Genomic DNA, 19,714 nt, shown 5'->3' with positions numbered 1-19,714 from the left:
GACAGACGGACAGACGGACAGACGGACATGGTCATATCGACTCGGCTATTGGTCCTGATCAAGAATATATATACTTTATATGGTCGGAAACGCTTCCTTCTGCCTGTTACATACTTTTCAACGAATCTAGTATACCCTTTTACTCTACGAGTAACGGGTATAAAAAAATAAAATAAATTATGATCGACCATTAAATAAAAATAATAAAGAACAAGAGAGAACGCTATAGTCGAGTTCCCCGACTATCTGATACCCGTTACTCAGCTAGTGGAAGGGAGAAGGAGAGTCTTAAACACAGTTTTTGGCGGTTTGTAGGCGTTATAGTGGGCGTGAAAGAAAGTTTTTTGGCAAATCGATAGATATTTACAAGACTAATACAAAAATGAAAAAAAATCACAACATTTGTGGGCGTTAGAGTGGGCGTGGCAAAAAGTTTTTTGAGAAATCGATAGAAATTTACAAGACCAATACAAAAATGAAAAAATTTCAAAACATTTTTCAAAAGTGTGGGCTTTTGTAGTTCCTGAGATCTCGACGTTCATACGGACGGACAGACGGATAGACGGACGGACAGACGGACGGACATGGCCAGATCGACTCGGCTACTGATCCTGATCAAGAATATATATACTTTATATGGTCGGAAACGCTTCCTTCTGCCTGTTACATACTTTTCAACGAATCTAGTATACCCTTTTACTCTACGAGTAACGGGTATAAAAACGGCCGCAGCACTGCGAACAACGCAGTTGCAAATAACTCAAACGAGGTTTGCCATGACGTCACTAAATTGCCAAAACCTCGTGTGCCAAATTGGGGGTGGGATTTTCTTCTGCTATAAACAAGCAGGAATTTTTTCCAAACAATATATATTATATAAGAAGGCACTGGCACTAAATAGGCACTGAAATAAAATTTGGTTATAAATTGTTCATAAGAAAATGAGCAATTTCATACCTCGCCACTTTTTATAAATGCGTAAAATACAAATAATAAGTGTATCCGCAAAATGTACCTAAATAATATAAAAACATTAGTTAAATTACGAGTGAGGATTTGGCAAGCCTTATAGTGACTGCACTCAAGATTAAGCCAATACTCCAAATATCGATTTGGATAGGTCGAGTACAAGTTCTGTGGCACATCGAAGTAGCGTCCCTGTTAGTATGAGAATACGCGAATACATATATAAACTTCAAACTGTCAAAACAAGGTCAGCAAACTGCTCAACCAATGGAAATTGAACATACAGATGTAAATTTTCAAGCACAGACCTCAGGCAGTTATCGCACATAAAAACAAGAGAGAACGCTATAGTCGAGTTCCCCGACTATCTGATACCCGTTACTCAGTAAAAGTGCGAAGGAGAGTCTTCAACACTGACAGTTATTGGCGGTTTGTGGGCGTTAGAGTGGGCGTGGCAAAAAGTTTTTTGGCAAATCGATAGAAATTTACAAGACTAATACTAAAATGAAAAAAATCAAAACATTTTTCAAAAGTGTAGGAGTGGCAGCTTTGGGAGGTTTGTGGGCGTTAGAGTGGGCGTGGCAAAAAGTTGACAAATCGATAGAAATTTATAACAAAACAAAAACAAAAATGAAAAAATATTAAAACATTTTTCAAAAGTGTGGGCGTGGCAGTTTTGGGCGGTTTGTGGGCGTTAGAGTGGGCGTGGCAGCATGATTCGACAAACTTGCGCTGCGTCTATGTCCCTGGAGTCTGTATGCTTAATCTCAACTTTCTAGCTTTTGTAGTTCCTGAGATCTCGACGTTCATACGGACGGACGGACTAGGCCAGATCGACTCGGCTATTGATCCTGATCAAGAATATATATACTTTATATGGTCGGAAAGGCTTCCTTCTGCCTGTTACATACTTTTCAACGAATCTAGTATACCCCTTTACTCTACGAGTAACGGGAATAATTAAAGAGGTGGAAAATTCAATTAAATTAAAGTAATTAATTAAGATACTTTAGCTCGAGAAAAAACGTTAGAACTTGACAAAGACCCTACAAAGCTGCAAACTAATTCATCAGAAGGTGAACTGCTGCATTTGTTTAATAGAGAAGTTTATGAATTGCAAACAATTCATAGTGCCGAATCGGATAATAATGATTTCATTAGAATGTATTCAAAATACAATTAGTCATTATAGAATCAATTGTCAAATCACATACGAAATATCCCATACAATTAAAACGAATGACTATGAGAAAAATATGTTAAAATTTATGAAAGAAGTTCTACCACATTGAGTTTAATAAGAGTTGTATTTTAAAAAAGATCATTTATACAAAAAGTCTTAAGATATTTATTGACATTACTCTGTTAACAATAAGAACTTAAAAATATTGAATTACTATTAAAAGCGTTGCAGTTTTGGGCGTTAGAGTGGGTGTGGCAACATGAATCGACAAACTTGCGCTGCTTCTATGTCTCTGGATTCTGTATGCTTAATCTCAACTTTCTAGCTTTTGTAGTTCCTCATAGTCCTGGATAGTTCCTGGTAGTTCCGGATAGACGGACGGACAGATGGACGGAAAGACGGACGGACAGACGGACATGGCCAGATCGACTCGGCTATTGATCCTGATCAAGAATATATATATGTCGCATCATTATTAGTCTTATTTTTATTTTCTATGTTCCATCTCTAATAAATAAAATTCGTATCGAGCTGTTCTTGTCTTCGTTTCTTTTTGATCGCGGTTCGCTGAGTTCCGTTATGCGAGTTTAACGGATTTTGCTCTGTTCTACATAGCCTCGGTTCGACGATGCGTTAGAGTGAGACAAATGCTTGTCCTGTGGTGAGTTCGGACCAGCATGTATCAAGCGAGATGGAGCGATGTTGAAATGTACACGAGGCACTTATGTTTGAAAACTCTGAGAAAGCAGACGCGTGAATATGTCGCAACCGAGGAAGTGTACGACTCGCGGGCGGAACGCGGCAACAGAGGACCCCGAAACAGTTAACTTCCCGACATCAGAAGTGGGATCGCCTCAGCCCCAAGCCATCACTGATGATCGCCTGTCCACAATTTTGGAAATGCAGCATCGTAATCTATTGGAAATTGTGAATGCCGTGAGGGGCTCGCAGACTACACAAGTAGTTGTACTACCCAAGTTCAACCCTGAGTCCGCCGGTTCAAGTGCAGCCACTTGGTGCTCTACAGTGGACCTTATTGTAGGAGAAAATCCTCTGGATGGCAGTGCTTTGCTCATGGCCTTAACCAAATCATTGGAGGGCAGTGCTTCTAATTGGCTGTCACAAATTTGTTTCGCCGGAATGACTTGGAGCCAATTCCAAGAAATGTTCCTTCAGCAGTATGAAGGCAATGAGACGCCAGCAGCAACAGTCTTTAATGTATTAAACGGGCGGCCAAACGACGGCGAATGTCTTGCGCTGTATGGTAGCCGATTAATAACAACACTTATGGCAAAATGGAAGTCTATGACCGCAGAAGAAATTGCAGTGTCTGTTGCCCTGGCACATGCTGCAAATATAGATGGTAGGCTGCAACGCACTGTGTTCACAACTACTGTCAAAACACGCAACGAGTTGCAGAACGAGCTAAGAGCGTTTTCGTATGGCAAGAGGAAGGACCATCCCGTTCCAGAAAATTCTACCAGCAAAAGAGCTCGCCTACACCCAAATGTTAAGTGCCACTTTTGTGGAAAAATTGGCCACAAGATAGCTGACTGCCGCTCCGTGAAAAACAACTTAAAGAATCAACAAGGATCTAGTTCGAGTATTGGGCGCTTATCTGACTCTAAACCTGGGTCAATTACTTGCTATAGATGTGGAAACCAGGGGCATATAGCGTCAGCTTGCCCTGCAAGACAATCGTTGTCAAACCAAACTAAAGCCGACGAGAAGCGTGTCAACGTGTGTCACGTAGTCGAGCCAATTGGGACATTGATATCATCGGGTGAGTCGTATCCATTTTATTTCGACTCTGGAGCCGAATGCTCACTTGTAAGAGAATCTGTGTCCACCCAACTCTCGGGCACACGAATTAACAACATTGTAGTTTTAAAGGGTATCGGAAATAATACTGTTACTAGTACATTACAAATTTTGTCAAACGTAACAATAAGTGGTTACTGTCTCGAAGTGCTTTTTCACGTAATTCTTAATGATTGCATTAATTATAATATTATAATTGGACGCGAAATTTTAAGTCAGGGATTTAGTGCTACTATAACAATAGATAAAATAGAGTTATGTAAAACAAGGTCTGTGCAAACCCTATCTGCTTTGAGTAGTAGTTATACCCGTTACTCGTAGAGTAAAAGGGTATACTAGATTCGTTGAAAAGTATGTAACAGGCAGAAGGAAGCGTTTCCGACCATATAAAGTATATATATTCTTGATCAGGATCAATAGCCGAGTCGATTTGGCCATGTCCGTCTGTCCGTCCGTCTGTCCGTCTGTCCGTCTGTCCGTCTGTCCGTCTGTCCGTCTGTCCGTCCGTCTGTCCGTCTGTCTGTCCGTATGAACGTCGAGATCTCAGGAACTACAAAAGCTAGAAAGTTGAGATTAAGCATACAGACTCCAGAGACATAGAAGCAGCGCAAGTTTGTCGATTCATGTTGCCACGCCCACTCTAACGCCCACAAACCGCCCAAAACTGCCACGCCCACACTTTTGAAAAATGTTTTGATATTTTTTCATTTTTGTATTAGTCTTCTAAATTTCTATCGATTTGCCAAAAAACTTTCTGCCACGCCCACTATAACGCCCACAAACCGCCCAAAGCTGCTACGCCCACACTTTTGAAAAATGTTTTGATATTTATACCCGTTACTCGTAGAGTAAAAGGGTATACTAGATTCGTTGAAAAGTATGTAACAGGCAGAAGGAAGCGTTTCCGACCATATAAAGTATATATATTCTTGATCAGGACCAATAGCCGAGTCGATATGACCATGTCCGTCTGTCCGTCTGTCCGTCTGTCTGTCCGTCCGTATGAACGCTGTGATCTCAGGAACTACAAAAGCTAGAAAGTTGAGATTAAGCATACAGACTCCAGAGACATAGAAGCAGCGCAAGTTTGTCGATTCATGTTGCCACGCCCACTCTAACGCCCACAAACCGCCCAAAACTGCCACGCCCACACTTTTGAAAAATGTTTTGATATTTTTCATTTTTGTATTAGTCTTCTAAATTTCTATCGATTTGCCAAAAAACTTTCTGCCACGCCCACTATAACGCCCACAAACCGCCCAAAGCTGCTACGCCCACACTTTTGAAAAATGTTTTGATATTTATACCCGTTACTCGTAGAGTAAAAGGGTATACTAGATTCGTTGAAAAGTATGTAACAGGCAGAAGGAAGCGTTTCCGACCATATAAAGTATATATATTCTTGATCAGGATCAATAGCCGAGTCGATTTGGCCATGTCCGTCTGTCCGTCCGTCTGTCCGTCTGTCCGTCTGTCCGTCTGTCCGTCCGTCTGTCCGTCTGTCTGTCCGTATGAACGTCGAGATCTCAGGAACTACAAAAGCTAGAAAGTTGAGATTAAGCATACAGACTCCAGGGACATAGACGCAGCGCAAGTTTGTCGAATCATGCTGCCACGCCCACTCTAACGCCCACAAACCGCCCAAAACTGCCACGCCCACACTTTTGAAAAATGTTTTGATATTTTTTCATTTTTGTATTGGTCTTGTAAATTTCTATCGATTTGTCAAAAAAAGTTTTGCCACGCCCACTCTAACGCCCACAAACCGCCCAAAGCTGCCACGCCCACACTTTTGAAAAATGTTTTGATATTTTTTCATTTTTGTATTAGTCTTCTAAATTTCTATCGATTTGCCAAAAAACTTTCTGCCACGCCCACTATAACGCCCACAAACCGCCCAAAGCTGCTACGCCCACACTTTTGAAAAATGTTTTGATATTTTTTCATTTTTGTATTAGTCTTGTAAATTTCTACCGATTTGGCAAAAAACTTTCTGCCACGCCCACTATAACGCCTACAAACCGCCAAAAACTGTGTTTAAGACTCTCCTTCTCCCTTCCACTAGCTGAGTAACGGGTATCAGATAGTCGGGGAACTCGACTATAGCGTTCTCTCTTGTTTTAATCTTGAAAATGTTAATACCGAATTGTGTGGCGAGGATAGGAAAATCTTGGTAAATCTTTTGAATGAATTCTGTGACTCATTTATAGACGGTTTTCCCAAAAATCGTGTTACAACTGGCGAATTAGAAGTACGCTTAATTGATCCAATAAAAACTGTACACAGACGACCGTACCGACTTAGTATAGAGGAAAAACAAATTGTCCGAAACAAGGTTAATGAGCTGCTGTTAGCTAACATCATCCGTCCTAGCAGCTCACCGTTCGCCAGTCCAGTTTTACTGGTTAAAAAGAAAAATGGTTCTGATCGTCTTTGCGTGGATTACCGCGAACTAAATACAAACACAGTTGCAGAAAAATATCCCTTACCACTAATTAGTGACCAAATATCTAGGTTGCGTGGAGCAAGTTTCTTTAGTTGCTTGGATATGGCCAGCGGGTTTCATCAGATACCTATTCACGCAAATTCAATTGAACGCACGGCTTTTGTGACACCTGACGGCCAATTCGAATTTCTAACTATGCCCTTCGGGTTAAAGAATGCCCCATCCGTGTTCCAGCGGGCAGTTATGAAAGCTTTGGGTGAGCTTGCCCATTCTTACGTTATCGTTTATATGGACGATATAATGATTATCGCAGAAACAAAAGAAGAAGCTTTTGTAAGGTTAAGGACAGTTTTGAAAATATTATCGCAGGCTGGGTTTTCTTTTAATATCGGAAAATGTTCATTCCTGAAATCTTGCGTTGAATATCTGGGGTTTGTGGTAAAAGAGGGCGAAATAAGACCAAATCCATCTAAGATAAAAGCATTAGTCGCTTTACCACCTCCGCAGTCTGTTACCCAAGTAAGACAATTTATTGGCCTAGCCTCTTATTTTAGGCAGTTTGTGCCAAAGTTTTCAGAAATCATGAAACCCTTATATAGACTGACCTGCAAAAACAAAATATTTGAATGGAAACTTGAACACGAACAAATTCGTCAAAAAGTCACTAAATTGCTTACAAATGAGCCCGTCCTTGTTATCTTCGATCCTCGGCACCCCATTGAACTGCATACAGATGCCAGTATGGATGGCTACGGAGCAATTCTACTCCACAAAATAGATAATAAACGTCGTGTAGTTGAGTATTACAGCAAACAAACATCCTTGACGGAATCTCGATATCATTCGTACGAGCTTGAAACTTTAGCTGTGTATAACTCCATGAGACACTTTCGTCACTATTTACATGGGCGACGATTTGTTGTTTTTACAGACTGTAATTCCCTAAAAGCTACTCGCAACAAGACTGAACTAACGCCGAGAGTACACCGTTGGTGGGCATATATGCAGTCCTTCGACTTTGACATAGAATATAGACCTGGTGCCAAAATGGCACATGTTGATTTCTTGTCACGCAATCCACTGCCAACTGCTCGGGTTATTACTGAACAACAAAAGGATTCAGAGATTTCCACGATTGTTGTTAAAATACAGAACAATGAATTGGGTGAGAGCTTGGCAAAAAGTTATGAAATACGCTCGAAAATGCTTTTTCGCAAAATTCAAAGGAACGGTAAAACTCGTTGCCTGCCAGTTGTCCCCAGATCATTCAGATGGTCAGTAGTGAACCATGTCCATGAAGCAGTTGTACATCTTGGGTGGGAAAAGACTTTAGACAAAATGTACGAATTTTACTGGTTTGAGAACATGGCCAAATATGTTCGTAAGTTCGTTGATAATTGCATTACGTGTAAGTTAACTAAGCCTCCGTCAGGAAAATTGCCAATCGAACTCCACCCCATACCAAAAGTAGAAATTCCATGGCACACGATCCATATAGATATTACGGGAAAATTAAGCGGCAAGAGGGATCAAAAGGAATATATTATCGTTCTGATTGACGCGTTTACAAAGTTTGTTTCTTTGCATCACACGGTAACCATTAATAGTGAAAGTTGTATAGACGCCTTGAAGGCTTCAATTTCCGTATTCGGTGTACCAACACGAATCATTGCAGATCAGGGTAAATGCTTTACAGGCTCTTGTTTCAGTGAATTTTGTTCCATGCAAAAAATTCAACTACACTTAATTGCAACAGGGGCTAGTCGTGCCAATGGACAGGTAGAACGCGTTATGAGTGTGCTTAAACGCATGCTTACGGCGGTAGAGAGCAGCCATCGTTCTTGGCAAGATGCCTTAGGAGAGATACAACTAGCTATAAATTGTACTACAAATCGCATAACGAAAGCCAGTCCTCTTGAATTACTAATCGGAAAAGAATGTAGACCATTTAATATGTTACCAATATGTGAACAAGTTAATAAAGTCGATGTAAATATTATAAGAAATATCGCGAGAGAAAATATTAAAAAGAACGCCTTGTATGAAAAAACTAGATTCGATAAGCACAAAGCCAAATTTGATAACTTTAGTGTTGGCGATTATGTTTTACTTAAGAACGAAGAAAGGCACCAAACAAAATTAGACCAAAAGTATAAAGGACCTTTCCTTGTGACAGAGGTACTTGAGGGAGATCGTTATATTTTAAAATCTTTAACTAATAAGCGGACTTATAAGTACCCACATGAAGCTTTGCGCAGTATGCCAACAGAGGAGATCCCCAAAGAGTTAGATCTATGTGACGATCATGAAAACGTTGAAAGAGACGTTAGAAATCCCTTGGTGGATTCCAATGTGGATGAAAACGTTGAAAGAGACGTTAGAAATCCGTTGGTGGATGCCAATGTGGATGAAAACGTTGAAAGAGACGTTAGAAATCCGTTGGTGGATGCCAATGTGAGCGGAAAGTTACTGAGTTGTTTGAAGACTCAAGTGAATGAGAGGCATTGATGGATTTCAATGCGAGATTGGGGACACATGCAACGTCGCCAAGTTGCCAGTGCTAGTAGGTACACGTGTTACTGTGTTGACTTATTTGATGTCTGGTGACTGGCGGCGTGGCAGGTTGAATTGTCCTAGTGTGTTGCTAATAATGACAAACGATCTTCTTGGTACTTCTGTCACTCGAGTTGGTCGATAACATGAAAAATAAAATTAAAAAAAAAAAAAAAAAAAAAAAAGAGAACCTTTACTAATACTCTGAATTACGTTTAATGTTATCTTTCTAGATTAAGCTTGTTTAATTTTGAAACTTATATTACACACGAGGACGTGTGCTGGTCAGGAAGGCCGTGTCGCATCATTATTAGTCTTATTTTTATTTTCTATGTTCCATCTCTAATAAATAAAATTCGTATCGAGCTGTTCTTGTCTTCGTTTCTTTTTGATCGCGGTTCGCTGAGTTCCGTTATGCGAGTTTAACGGATTTTGCTCTGTTCTACATAGCCTCGGTTCGACGATGCGTTAGAGTGAGACAAATGCTTGTCCTGTGGTGAGTTCGGACCAGCATGTATCAAGCGAGATGGAGCGATGTTGAAATGTACACGAGGCACTTATGTTTGAAAACTCTGAGAAAGCAGACGCGTGAATATGTCGCAACCGAGGAAGTGTACGACTCGCGGGCGGAACGCGGCAACAGAGGACCCCGAAACAGTTAACTTCCCGACATATACTTTATATAGTTGGAAACGCTTCCTTCTTCCTGTTACATACTTTTCAACGAATATAGTACTTATAATTATGTCTCCAGTATAAGGACATTTCTTGCCATTTGGACTTACAATCCGATCTAAATTGCTTTTAAACCTGGTGCCATGATAACGTATTAAACTTAAATGGCTCTAAGTGTAAAGTTATGACCTTTTTGTCGTGCCAACTCAATGCACGCGACTTACACATGTTGATGATCTTGGTGTTCTTCTGGACCCTAAACTTACATTTTCAGACCATATTTTGTCTATTGTCAATAAGGCCAGAGGTGTGCTTGGTTTAATAAAACGGTGGTCAAAGAATTTGATGATCCTTACATGACCAAAACCGAATTGAATCGGTTCAAAAGAACTTCTTACTTTTTGCCTTACGGCGCCTTAATTGGGATGCAAACCTTATTTTTTTTTTTTTTTTTACGCGATTCCCACGGCTACACCTCCCGCCCAACCGACCGAGGGGCGCTGCCGTGTATCGTACGGCTCGAATCGCGGGAAGATAGACTCTCTATAGAAGGCAGTAAAGGACGAGGAAATATATGTATACTAGTAAGATCTAAGAATTTGTTAAATACGTTAGTATTGATCGCTTTAAAAACGGCAGAGAGTCAGAATTAGAGATAATAGGATAGAATCTATAATAGTCAGAACATAATACTCTGTAGGGATCATGCAACTAATAATTACATTTACATTGATTTAAAATTAACGGTACGTAATTTCTAGTAAATCTGCTCGGAACAGTGAAGTTTAGCCGACTTACCAAGTCAGGACTATCCACTTCACCACGAATAAGGTTATAAATAAAGACAGTTCCAAGCATCGTTCTACGGTTAGCTAAGGGGGGTAAGTTAATTAACATTAATCTACTTGAATAAGGAGGTAATCTAAGGTTTGCATCCCAATTAAGGCGCCGTAAGGCAAAAAGTAAGAAGTTCTTTTGAACCGATTCGATGCGGTCCGAGTAAACTTCATATTGTGGACTCCAAACAGGTGATCCATACTCGAGGATCGGACGGACTAGAGAAATAAATAAGGTTTTGGTCATGTAAGGATCATCATTTTGCTTTGACCACCGTTTTATAAAACGAAGCACACCTCTGGCCTTATTGACAATAGACGAAATATGGTCTGAAAATTTAAGTTTAGGGTCCAGAAGAACACCAAGATCATCAACATGTGTTATTCTGTCCAAAGAGCACCCACTTAAAGTGTAAGTTGTGTGCATTGAGTTGGCACGATAAAAGGTCATAACTTTACACTTAGAGCCATTTAAGTTTAATACGTTATCACGGCGACAGGTTTGAAAGCAATCTAGATCGGATTGTAAGTCCAAATGGCGAGAAATTTCCTTATATTGCAAGCATAATTTTACATCAGCAGCGTACATTAGTACACGCGAATGATTTATGATTAAGGGAAGGTCGTTAATAAATAAGGTAAAAAGGAGCGGACCTAGGTGGCTCCCTTGTGGGACGCCGGATGTGACTCGGAGAATACAAGAAAGAGAATTTTTAAAAAGGACCCGTTGCGTCCTGCCATTCAGATAACTTAGAATCCCATTTAGGAGATCAACAGGGAAACCTAATAAATCAAGTTTTTTTATTAAAAGTGAATGATTAACAGAGTCGAATGCTTTACTAAAATCTGTATAAATGACATCTGTTTGAAGATTATTTTTGAAGCCCTGTACTACGAAGGAGGTTAGCTCCAGAAGGTTAGTAGTTGTTGATCTGCGTTTCATGAACCCATGCTGACATGGTGATATAATTGACCTACAAAGGTGCTGGAAATGAGGAGTGATAACGTTTTCAAAAAGCTTAGGGATAGCAGACAATTTGGAGATTCCTCTGTAATTGGTTGCATCCGATTTGCTGCCTTTTTTATGGAGAGGGATCACAAAGGACTCCTTCCATATTTGGGGGAAGTGTGTAGATTCCAGAGATAAGTTAAACAGTTTTAGTAGAGGCTTGGACAAGGCTTCCGCACAGAATCTAAGCACACAGCCAGGAATTCCGTCGGGACCTGACGAATAGACAGGCTTAACTCGCTGAAGATCATAAAGCAGTGAGCTTTCGTTTAAAGTGTGACAGAATATTAAATTTGACTTTGATACCGCGTAAGAGTGAGGTAACGTAGAATATGTGGTTTGAAAAAACTTGGCAATAGATCGGCTATTGCCTGATCCGATGTTAACGAAGTATTTTCAAAAAATAGCGAGGAAGGGTAACTGGTTGTTTTGCGCTTAGTGTTAACGAAATTATAAAACTGTTTGGGATCCTGTGCGAACTGGAACTTACAACAGTTTAAATAATTCTAATAACACTGAGCGTTAAGCACGGTAAAATTTAACCGAGCACTTACATATTTAGAAAATATAGCTTTAGAACCGGTATTTTTAAATTTTATATAAAGTCTGGACTTAACATTTCTTAGATGTGTCAACTCTTTATTAAACCAAGGAGGTTTGTTAGAGGTAGACGGATAGTACATCGGAACACAAGAGTTGAAAAATGATTTAATTGCAGTATAAAAAATATCTATGGCATCGGCCATCATGCTGCAAGAATATAGATCGGACCAATTAAAGCCAGATATAACAAGGTTTAGCCTCCGAAAGTTTGCCTTACGAAAACAATGAATTCGTTTGGTTGACTTATCTGGCCTCTCTTTTATTACGGTACCTGTGTCGATTGTCACCTCGAAAGTTGGATGGTATAGATCTTCTGGTAGACTAAGAGGTGCTACTCTAGTCAGAAACACACTTTCAGGACTTGTAACAAAACATAGATCCAATAAACGACCAAGAGAATTTCGAATATAATTAACTTGCGACAACGATATGTCAAGCAAGCCGTCAATAAAGTCATGTTGTGCTATAGGCAGAAGAATATTCGACTGTTCTTCTGTGGACCACTTAGTGCCTGGTATATTAAAGTCACCTAGAACAACTAGTTGGTCCCTATCGGACAGTCTGTTTGTAACGGATTGGATAGCGGACAAATGGTTAATATATTCAGGAAATTCAGAAGACGGCGGAATGTACGAGCACGTAATATAAACATAGCTATCAGAAAATGACAGCTTTACGCATAAGAATTCTAAGTTACGGAACTCATCAAAAAGTACCTCCTCTGACGTGAGGGTAGACCTAACAGCAATTAGAACTCCCCCTCCCCGCCTGGAGGGACGATCATGCCTGTATATTGTGTACATACCTGGGAAAACTTCGGAGTTAAGTATCTCCGGTTTTAACCAAGTCTCTGTAAACACAATAATATGGGATGCAAAGGAAAGGCTGTTAGAATACAAATTAGATAGCTTACTACACAAGCCTCTTACATTTTGATAACAGATAGTGAGACTAGATTTTAGTTTTTTGAAGATAAAGAAGTAGAAGTAGTAGAGGGGGATGGGGCAGTGATCTGGCCACTTGTGGGAAGTTTAATTCCCACGGGCCCTTTTTTTCTATTTTTAATCTTAGCTTCAAACTCTTTCACAATCATACTTTCCGGCCAAAAATCACCAGAACATATGGTTAAGAATAGCTCATTTGGGACAGTTATCTTGAAAGATGATATGTCCCTAGCATAAGAAAAGTTAATTTTTTCCACTTTTATGTTGTAGGCTTTTGTTTTGTTTTGTATATAAGACAGTACATCAGATGATGTTTGATCAGGGGAAAGCCGAGAAACAAAAATTTGTTTCTTTAGTGGAACCACCGAGAGGGGTTTTAGCACTGCAGGTTGTATTTCTGAAGTGCCAACTTGAGCCGGTACCGGACTCAATATTTCTTTGTGGTGGTAAACAATTCGGGACGGGTGGAATCACCGGTTGAGAAACCAGTGCGGACAAAACGGAATCTGTAGCAATCCCAGGCTGGACTCCCTCCACAACCGATTGATCGGATTGCACCGAATCTTTTTTAGCTGCCGATCTAAGCAACATTTGAGGGTTTGCTGCGATCGTCAACTGATTAGCTGTGGAGTCCTGTTGATCACTTGCCGAAGGTTGCGGGGCATTCCCCTTAGGCAGCCTACCACCAGCGGCTTTCTTGCGCTTTGGAGATTCTTCTAATAGTTTGAGGCTATTAAATTGTGAATCAAGCGCAGAAAGAAGATGATCAGCTCGCAGAAAACTATCTCTAGCCACGCCAAAACTGCTGATCAGTCCTTTCAAGCCACCTTTAGTTTGGCGCATAAAGAGCTGCATTTCATTCGCAACTCCTAGGCAAGTATCACAACAGTATTTTAGATTAGGGCCTTTAGCTAGGTCATCACTTGTTCGGCCGTTAAAACCAGCGCACTTAGTGTGCACCATTCTATCACATATCCAACATATCCAACCACATATCCAGGTAATTTTTGACTGCTCAGGCTTTATTACCTGACGGCATTTGTTATGGAAGCAGACAACATTGGTTTCCATGTTCCACTGTACCAAAAGACAAAATCAGAAAATGTACCGCAAGAGCGCAGTCTGAACTTTAGGATTTTGTGTGGGAGAGCGAGAGAGCGGGTGCACCGTGCAGTTAAGTACAAAAACAACACCAAACAGCACTACGGACAACGCACGAAAGAAAGGGTAAAGAAAACGCAAAGACAGCAAGAGAACAGATTGAATTAATTTATTAAAATAATGCACTTATCACAAAAGATTCACTCGCGAAGCGAACGGAACTTTAACGAGTACGGATTACGAAATTGAATTATTAAAGAATTTGTTAAATTCCACCGCTGGATTTAGCAAAACAAAAAAAAATTCGGAGCGCAGAAAAAAAACACGACAGTTCGCTTTGAAGCTAGAAGAACTTTCTCCTTACCTCCTTATTCAAGTAGACTAATGTTAATTAACTTACCCTCCTTAGCTAACCGTAGAACGATGCTTGGAACAGTCTTTATTTTTAATCTTATTCGTGGTGAACTTGATAGCCCCGACTTGTTTAGTCGGCTAAACTTCACTGTTTCAAGCAGATTTACTAGAAATTACGTACCGTTAGTTTTAAATCAATGTAAATGTAATTATGAGTTGCATGATCCCTACAGAGTATTATGTTCTGACTATTATAGATTCTATCCTATTATCTCTAATTCTGACTCTCTGCCGTTTTTAAAGCGATCAATACTAACGTATTTAACAAATTCTTAGATCTTACTAGTATACATATATTTCCTCGTTCTTTACTGTCTTCTATGTCGCGTCTAACTTCCCGCGATTCGAGCCGTACGATACACGCAGCGCCCCTCGGTCGGTCGGGCGTTCGAATCGGCACGACCCGTAAATCAGCTGTTTTATTGGTGCAATCTCAGCTACCGACGGTTTGGCCGGAGCAACGAGCTGCATCTGGTCATCAACCAGTATTTACAGATGTCCGGCCATCGTTAAGGACTTCAAACGGAGCTTGCGCTTTTACCAAGGATGTGGATACAACTCACAGGACAGCATGGATCCGTCAATGCTCTGGCGTCAAGGCGATGAGAGTAGAGTTAGGGTCCCATGGAAGTGCAACCGGGTGTAATCGCTTCTCTTGGCGACTTGGCTTTTTTTGCACAGGACGGGCTCGAATACTCGTAAGCTCGCCAGCTCATGCAATTATTGGTAATAAGGACAGAGCGTGAAGCTAGTGGAAACTTGGCCCATTTATGTGTTTGATTACAATGTACAATTGGGAAACAGTTCACAACTTAAACGGTATAGTGGCGCAACCATACAGCTGCAGTCAAGCTAAAAGCTGTGCCCACAAACTTTTTTTAAGCAACGCAAAAAAAAAAACATCATAAACCACGTTTTAACATCTTTTTGATTATAGTTGAGTTCAACGACTATCAGATACCCGTTACTTTGCTCGACTTTGCGTTCTCTCTGGTGTTTGGTTGTTTTTTATGTATATATATATAGATATATATGTCTACACTATGTGTGCATTAAATACGTATTTATGTATTGCCTCTTTTAAATTTAACAAGAGAGAACGCTATAGTCGAGTTCCCCGACTATCTGATACCCGTTACTCAGCTAGTGGAAGGGAGAAGGAGAGTCTTAAACACAGTTTTTGGCGGTTTGTAGGCGTTATAGTGGGCGTGGCAGAAAGTTTTTTGCCAAATCGGTAGAAATTTACAAGACTAATACAAAAATGAAAAAATATCAAAACATTTTTCAAAAGTGTGGGCGTAGCAGCTTTGGGCGGTTTGTGGGCGTTATAGTGGGCGTGGCAGAAAGTTTTTTGGCAAATCGATAGAAATTTAGAAGACTAATACAAAAATGAAAAAATATCAAAACATTTTTCAAAAGTGTGGGCGTGGCAGCTTTGGGCGGTTTGTGGGCGTTAGAGTGGGCGTGGCAAAACTTTTTTTGACAAATCGATAGAAATTTACAAGACCAATACAAAAATGAAAAAATATCAAAACATTTTCAAAAGTGTGGGCGTGGCAGTTTTGGGCGGTTTGTGGGCGTTAGAGTGGGCGTGGCAGCATGATTCGACAAACTTGCGCTGCGTCTATGTCCCTGGAGTCTGTATGCTTAATCTCAACTTTCTAGCTTTTGTAGTTCCTGAGATCTCGACGTTCATACGGACAGACAGACGGACAGACGGACGGACAGACGGACAGACGGACAGACGGACAGACGGACGGACAGACGGACATGGCCAAATCGACTCGGCTATTGATCCTGATCAAGAATATATATACTTTATATGGTCGGAAACGCTTCCTTCTGCCTGTTACATACTTTTCAACGAATCTAGTATACCCTTTTACTCTACGAGTAACGGGTATAAAAATTATACAATACATTTGTAGGCAATATTTAGTACAATAATGTGCTTACACTACATTTTTCTTTGTGCAACGGAATGATGGGCGCCATCTTGTATCGTACGGATCGATTCCCTAAAAGACAGTCAAAACAGTAGGAAGACTAGGAAATTATATATTGAAACAAGAGAGAACGCAATAGTCGAGTTTCCCCGACTGGTAGTGATTGGTAGTGCGAAGGAGAGTCTTCAACACTAACAGTTTTGGGCGTTAGAGTGGGTGTGGAAAATCGAAAGAAATTTACAAGACTAATGCAAAAATGAAAAAATATCAACACATTTTTCAAAATTGTGGGCGTGGCAGCCTAGGGCGGTTTGCGACAAAGAAAATGCAAGTCGACAAAAAACGAGTCTCCGATGACCAGGTCAGCGGCCGCAATAGATGGCAGAAAGAAAAGAAAACCCACACCAGTTCCGGGCACACTTCACCGATGGGGTATTGACTCCCAAAATACGGGAAAGTTAGAAATATGATTCCTAGGTGGGAAAACTTGGCACAGAAGACCAATAGATCAGAAAAAGCTCTATGCCGGTATAAAAAAGACCGTGGCCGGGTAAGCACCCGTAGTCAATACCCGGTTAATCATCCGTACGTCAATACCCGGACGGGAAGACTCAAGCTCCAGTCGAGAACAAAAATCTCGAGGAGCAAACCCGCTATAAAACCTTAAAATAACAGGACCCACTTTTGAAGAATCCAGGAACAAGGAGTACATATTTTTGAACAAAACGACGAAATAACGAAGAGCAGGAGCAGCGACGGCGACGTAAGAGCAATCGACGACGTGATCCGTAACGCAATACGGAGCGAGGTTACGGCGAAGACGAATTTCGCAAAGCAGAAGAACTTAAATACGACGACATTGAAGAGACGAGAAGTGCGGCGGAAGAGAGCCGTAACAACTGGTTGGGTGAGCGAGAGGCTGCGCATTTATCAAATTGGTTTTAAAATTTGTTTAACATTGTTTAATATTTTTGAATTCATTGTTTAACATTTAAATTAATTTGTAAACGGCTCACGCACTAACATGGATGCTAGACAAATTCTCGAATTGACCGTGCCTTTTTTAAAAGCAAAATTAACGGAATTGGGTTTGGATACCAATGGGCGAAAGAGCGCTTTGCAGGGCAGATTATTTGAACACTATGGCATTGATGCGGGCGGTGAGGATGCAGTAAGTGTTTCGGGTTCATCTAATTATCAAGATGTTAGTCACCACGTAGGCTCGAGATTTACTCTACGCGATGTCCAAGACAGCATTTCATCATTTTCTGGCTCAGACCACGAAGACGTCAATCATTGGTTGTCTGAGTTCGAAGACGTTGCAGTAACCGTAGGCTGGGACAATTTGCAAAGATTTATCTATGCTAAACAACTTTTGAGCGGAGCCGCCAAGCTTTATATCAAAAGCACAAACCGAATTAGAGGGTGGGTCGAGTTACAGCGCGCGTTAAAAGATGAGTTCGGCAAAAAATTATGCTCGGCTGAGATTCATAAGCTTCTGCGGCAAAGGCAAAAACAACCAAAAGAGACATGCATTGAGTTTTTGTACAGCATGATGGAGATCAGCAAATCGATAAGTCTTGATGAGGAGAGCTTAGTTTCGTATGTTGTAGAAGGCATACCGGATGGCAGGATAAATAAGGCTGGGCTGTATCGCGCAAAAACTATCAGAGAGCTAAAGGACGAAATTTCTATTTACGAAAAGATAAAGGGAAAAGGAATTAATAAGGAAATTGTTAAGAAAGAGGTGGCAGCGAAACAAGGACAGAGTAATGGCCAGAGAAAATGCTTTAAGTGCAACAGTGAAGGCCACATTGCCAGAGATTGTAAAGGCGACATAGTTTGCTATCATTGCAACCAGAAAGGGCACATATCGAAGAACTGCGCGGAAATGAAAAATAATGTTGTCGTCAAGAATGAGAAAGCGAATGTCCTGGAAGTCAATGTTGAAAAAGAGTCAATATACAATATATAAAATGATACTAGCAAATGGTTTGACATTCGTAGCGATGATCGATTCGGGATGCGACTTGTGCTTGATGAGGGAGGATATTTTTAGAAGCTATGAAGATTTAAGGCTGAAGCCTGTGTTTAAACATCTGAGAGGCATTGGCAAAGGTGAGCTAAGGACAATAGGATGCTTTGATATTAACCTTCAGGCGGATGGCGTATGCTTTACCTCAACTTTTCACGTAGTAAAGCAGAATGAATTGGAGTACGCAGCCATTATTGGAAATGATGTGCTCCAATGTATCGATGTCGTGTTCAGTTCGAAGGGGGTCTTATTTAAAGAAAAAGAAAAGGATTTCGCTACGGCATTCAAAGGAATGCGTGTCACTGAGATCATCGATGAGTCCTCCGTGCTCGACAAAATCGATCTATCTCACCTGGAAAAGAGTCAGAAGCTAAAGGTAGAAAGTCTAGTTAAAGACTATAAACCAGTAAAGTCATTGGCGTCTCCAGTTAATATGAAGATCATATTGGAAGACGATGTACCCGTTTATCAGCGACCACGACGAACTTCGTACGAGAACAAATGTTTCATAGACAAGCAAGTGCAAGACTGGCTTTCAGAGGGAATTATCGTACCAAGTTGCTCAGAGTATGCATCGCCTGTGGTACTAGTCTCAAAAAAGGATGGATCGAAGAGATTTTGTTGTGACTATCGGAAACTTAACCAGAAAATCAAGAAGGACAACTTTCCGATGAGCCTGATAGACGATGTTCTGGATAGATTGCAGGGGTCGAAAATCTTTACCACTCTCGACTTGATGAACGGATTTTTCCACGTGCCGATCGACGAAGATTCAAGGAAGTTCACAGCATTCGTGACTCACAACGGACAGTATGAATTTACGCATGTTCCATTTGGCATCTCAAATTCCCCGGCTGTGTTTTGTCGTTATGTTTCAGCAGTCTTGCGAGAACTCATTCAAAATCAGATAATCTTAGTATACATGGACGATATAATCGTACCAAGCAAGGACGAGAACGATGGAATCAAGGCTTTGGAAATCGTATTGAGCGCAGCGTCGAAGGCAGGTTTGCGAATTAAGTGGGAGAAAGCACAGATTTTGAAAAGCAGAATCCACTTCTTAGGCTTTACGATTGAGAATGGAACCATATCCCCAACTGACGAGAAAATCAAAGCTGTTAACTTTCCAATCCCTCAAAGCAGGCAAGCTTTGCAGAGGTACTTGGGTTTAACGTCATACAT

The 19,714-nt window shown here is 40.7% G+C and overlaps 2 protein-coding genes across 3 annotated transcripts in view; one reads left to right on the top strand and one right to left on the bottom strand.

Annotated features, from left to right (window-relative positions):
• The window catches only part of LOC120457482 (protein CEPU-1), a 628,267-nt gene that overhangs the window by 566,909 nt on the left and 41,644 nt on the right, over positions 1-19,714 (bottom strand). The gene's annotated exons all lie outside the window — the stretch shown is intronic.
• Positions 2,661-9,304, top strand: LOC120457483. The gene is made up of 2 exons (XM_039645037.1): positions 2,661-3,932; positions 9,203-9,304. The coding sequence occupies exons 1-2, from the start codon at positions 2,909-2,911 to the stop codon at positions 9,205-9,207; spliced, it is 1,029 nt and encodes a 342-aa protein (XP_039500971.1). The 5' UTR covers positions 2,661-2,908; the 3' UTR covers positions 9,208-9,304.

The sequence above is a fragment of the Drosophila santomea genome, unplaced genomic scaffold (assembly GCF_016746245.2).
Source record: "Drosophila santomea strain STO CAGO 1482 unplaced genomic scaffold, Prin_Dsan_1.1 Segkk101_quiver_pilon_scaf, whole genome shotgun sequence".
In the NCBI taxonomy this organism is placed as follows: Eukaryota; Metazoa; Arthropoda; class Insecta; order Diptera; family Drosophilidae; genus Drosophila; species Drosophila santomea.
The sequence above is the reverse complement of the archived record's forward strand: the minus strand, read 5'-3'. Positions and strand labels throughout refer to the sequence as shown.

Excerpts from the sequence above, each read along its gene's own strand:
- LOC120457483 (XM_039645037.1), top strand. The coding sequence starts at position 2,909 with ATGTCGCAACCGAGGAAGTGTACGACTCGCGGGCGGAACGCGGCAACA.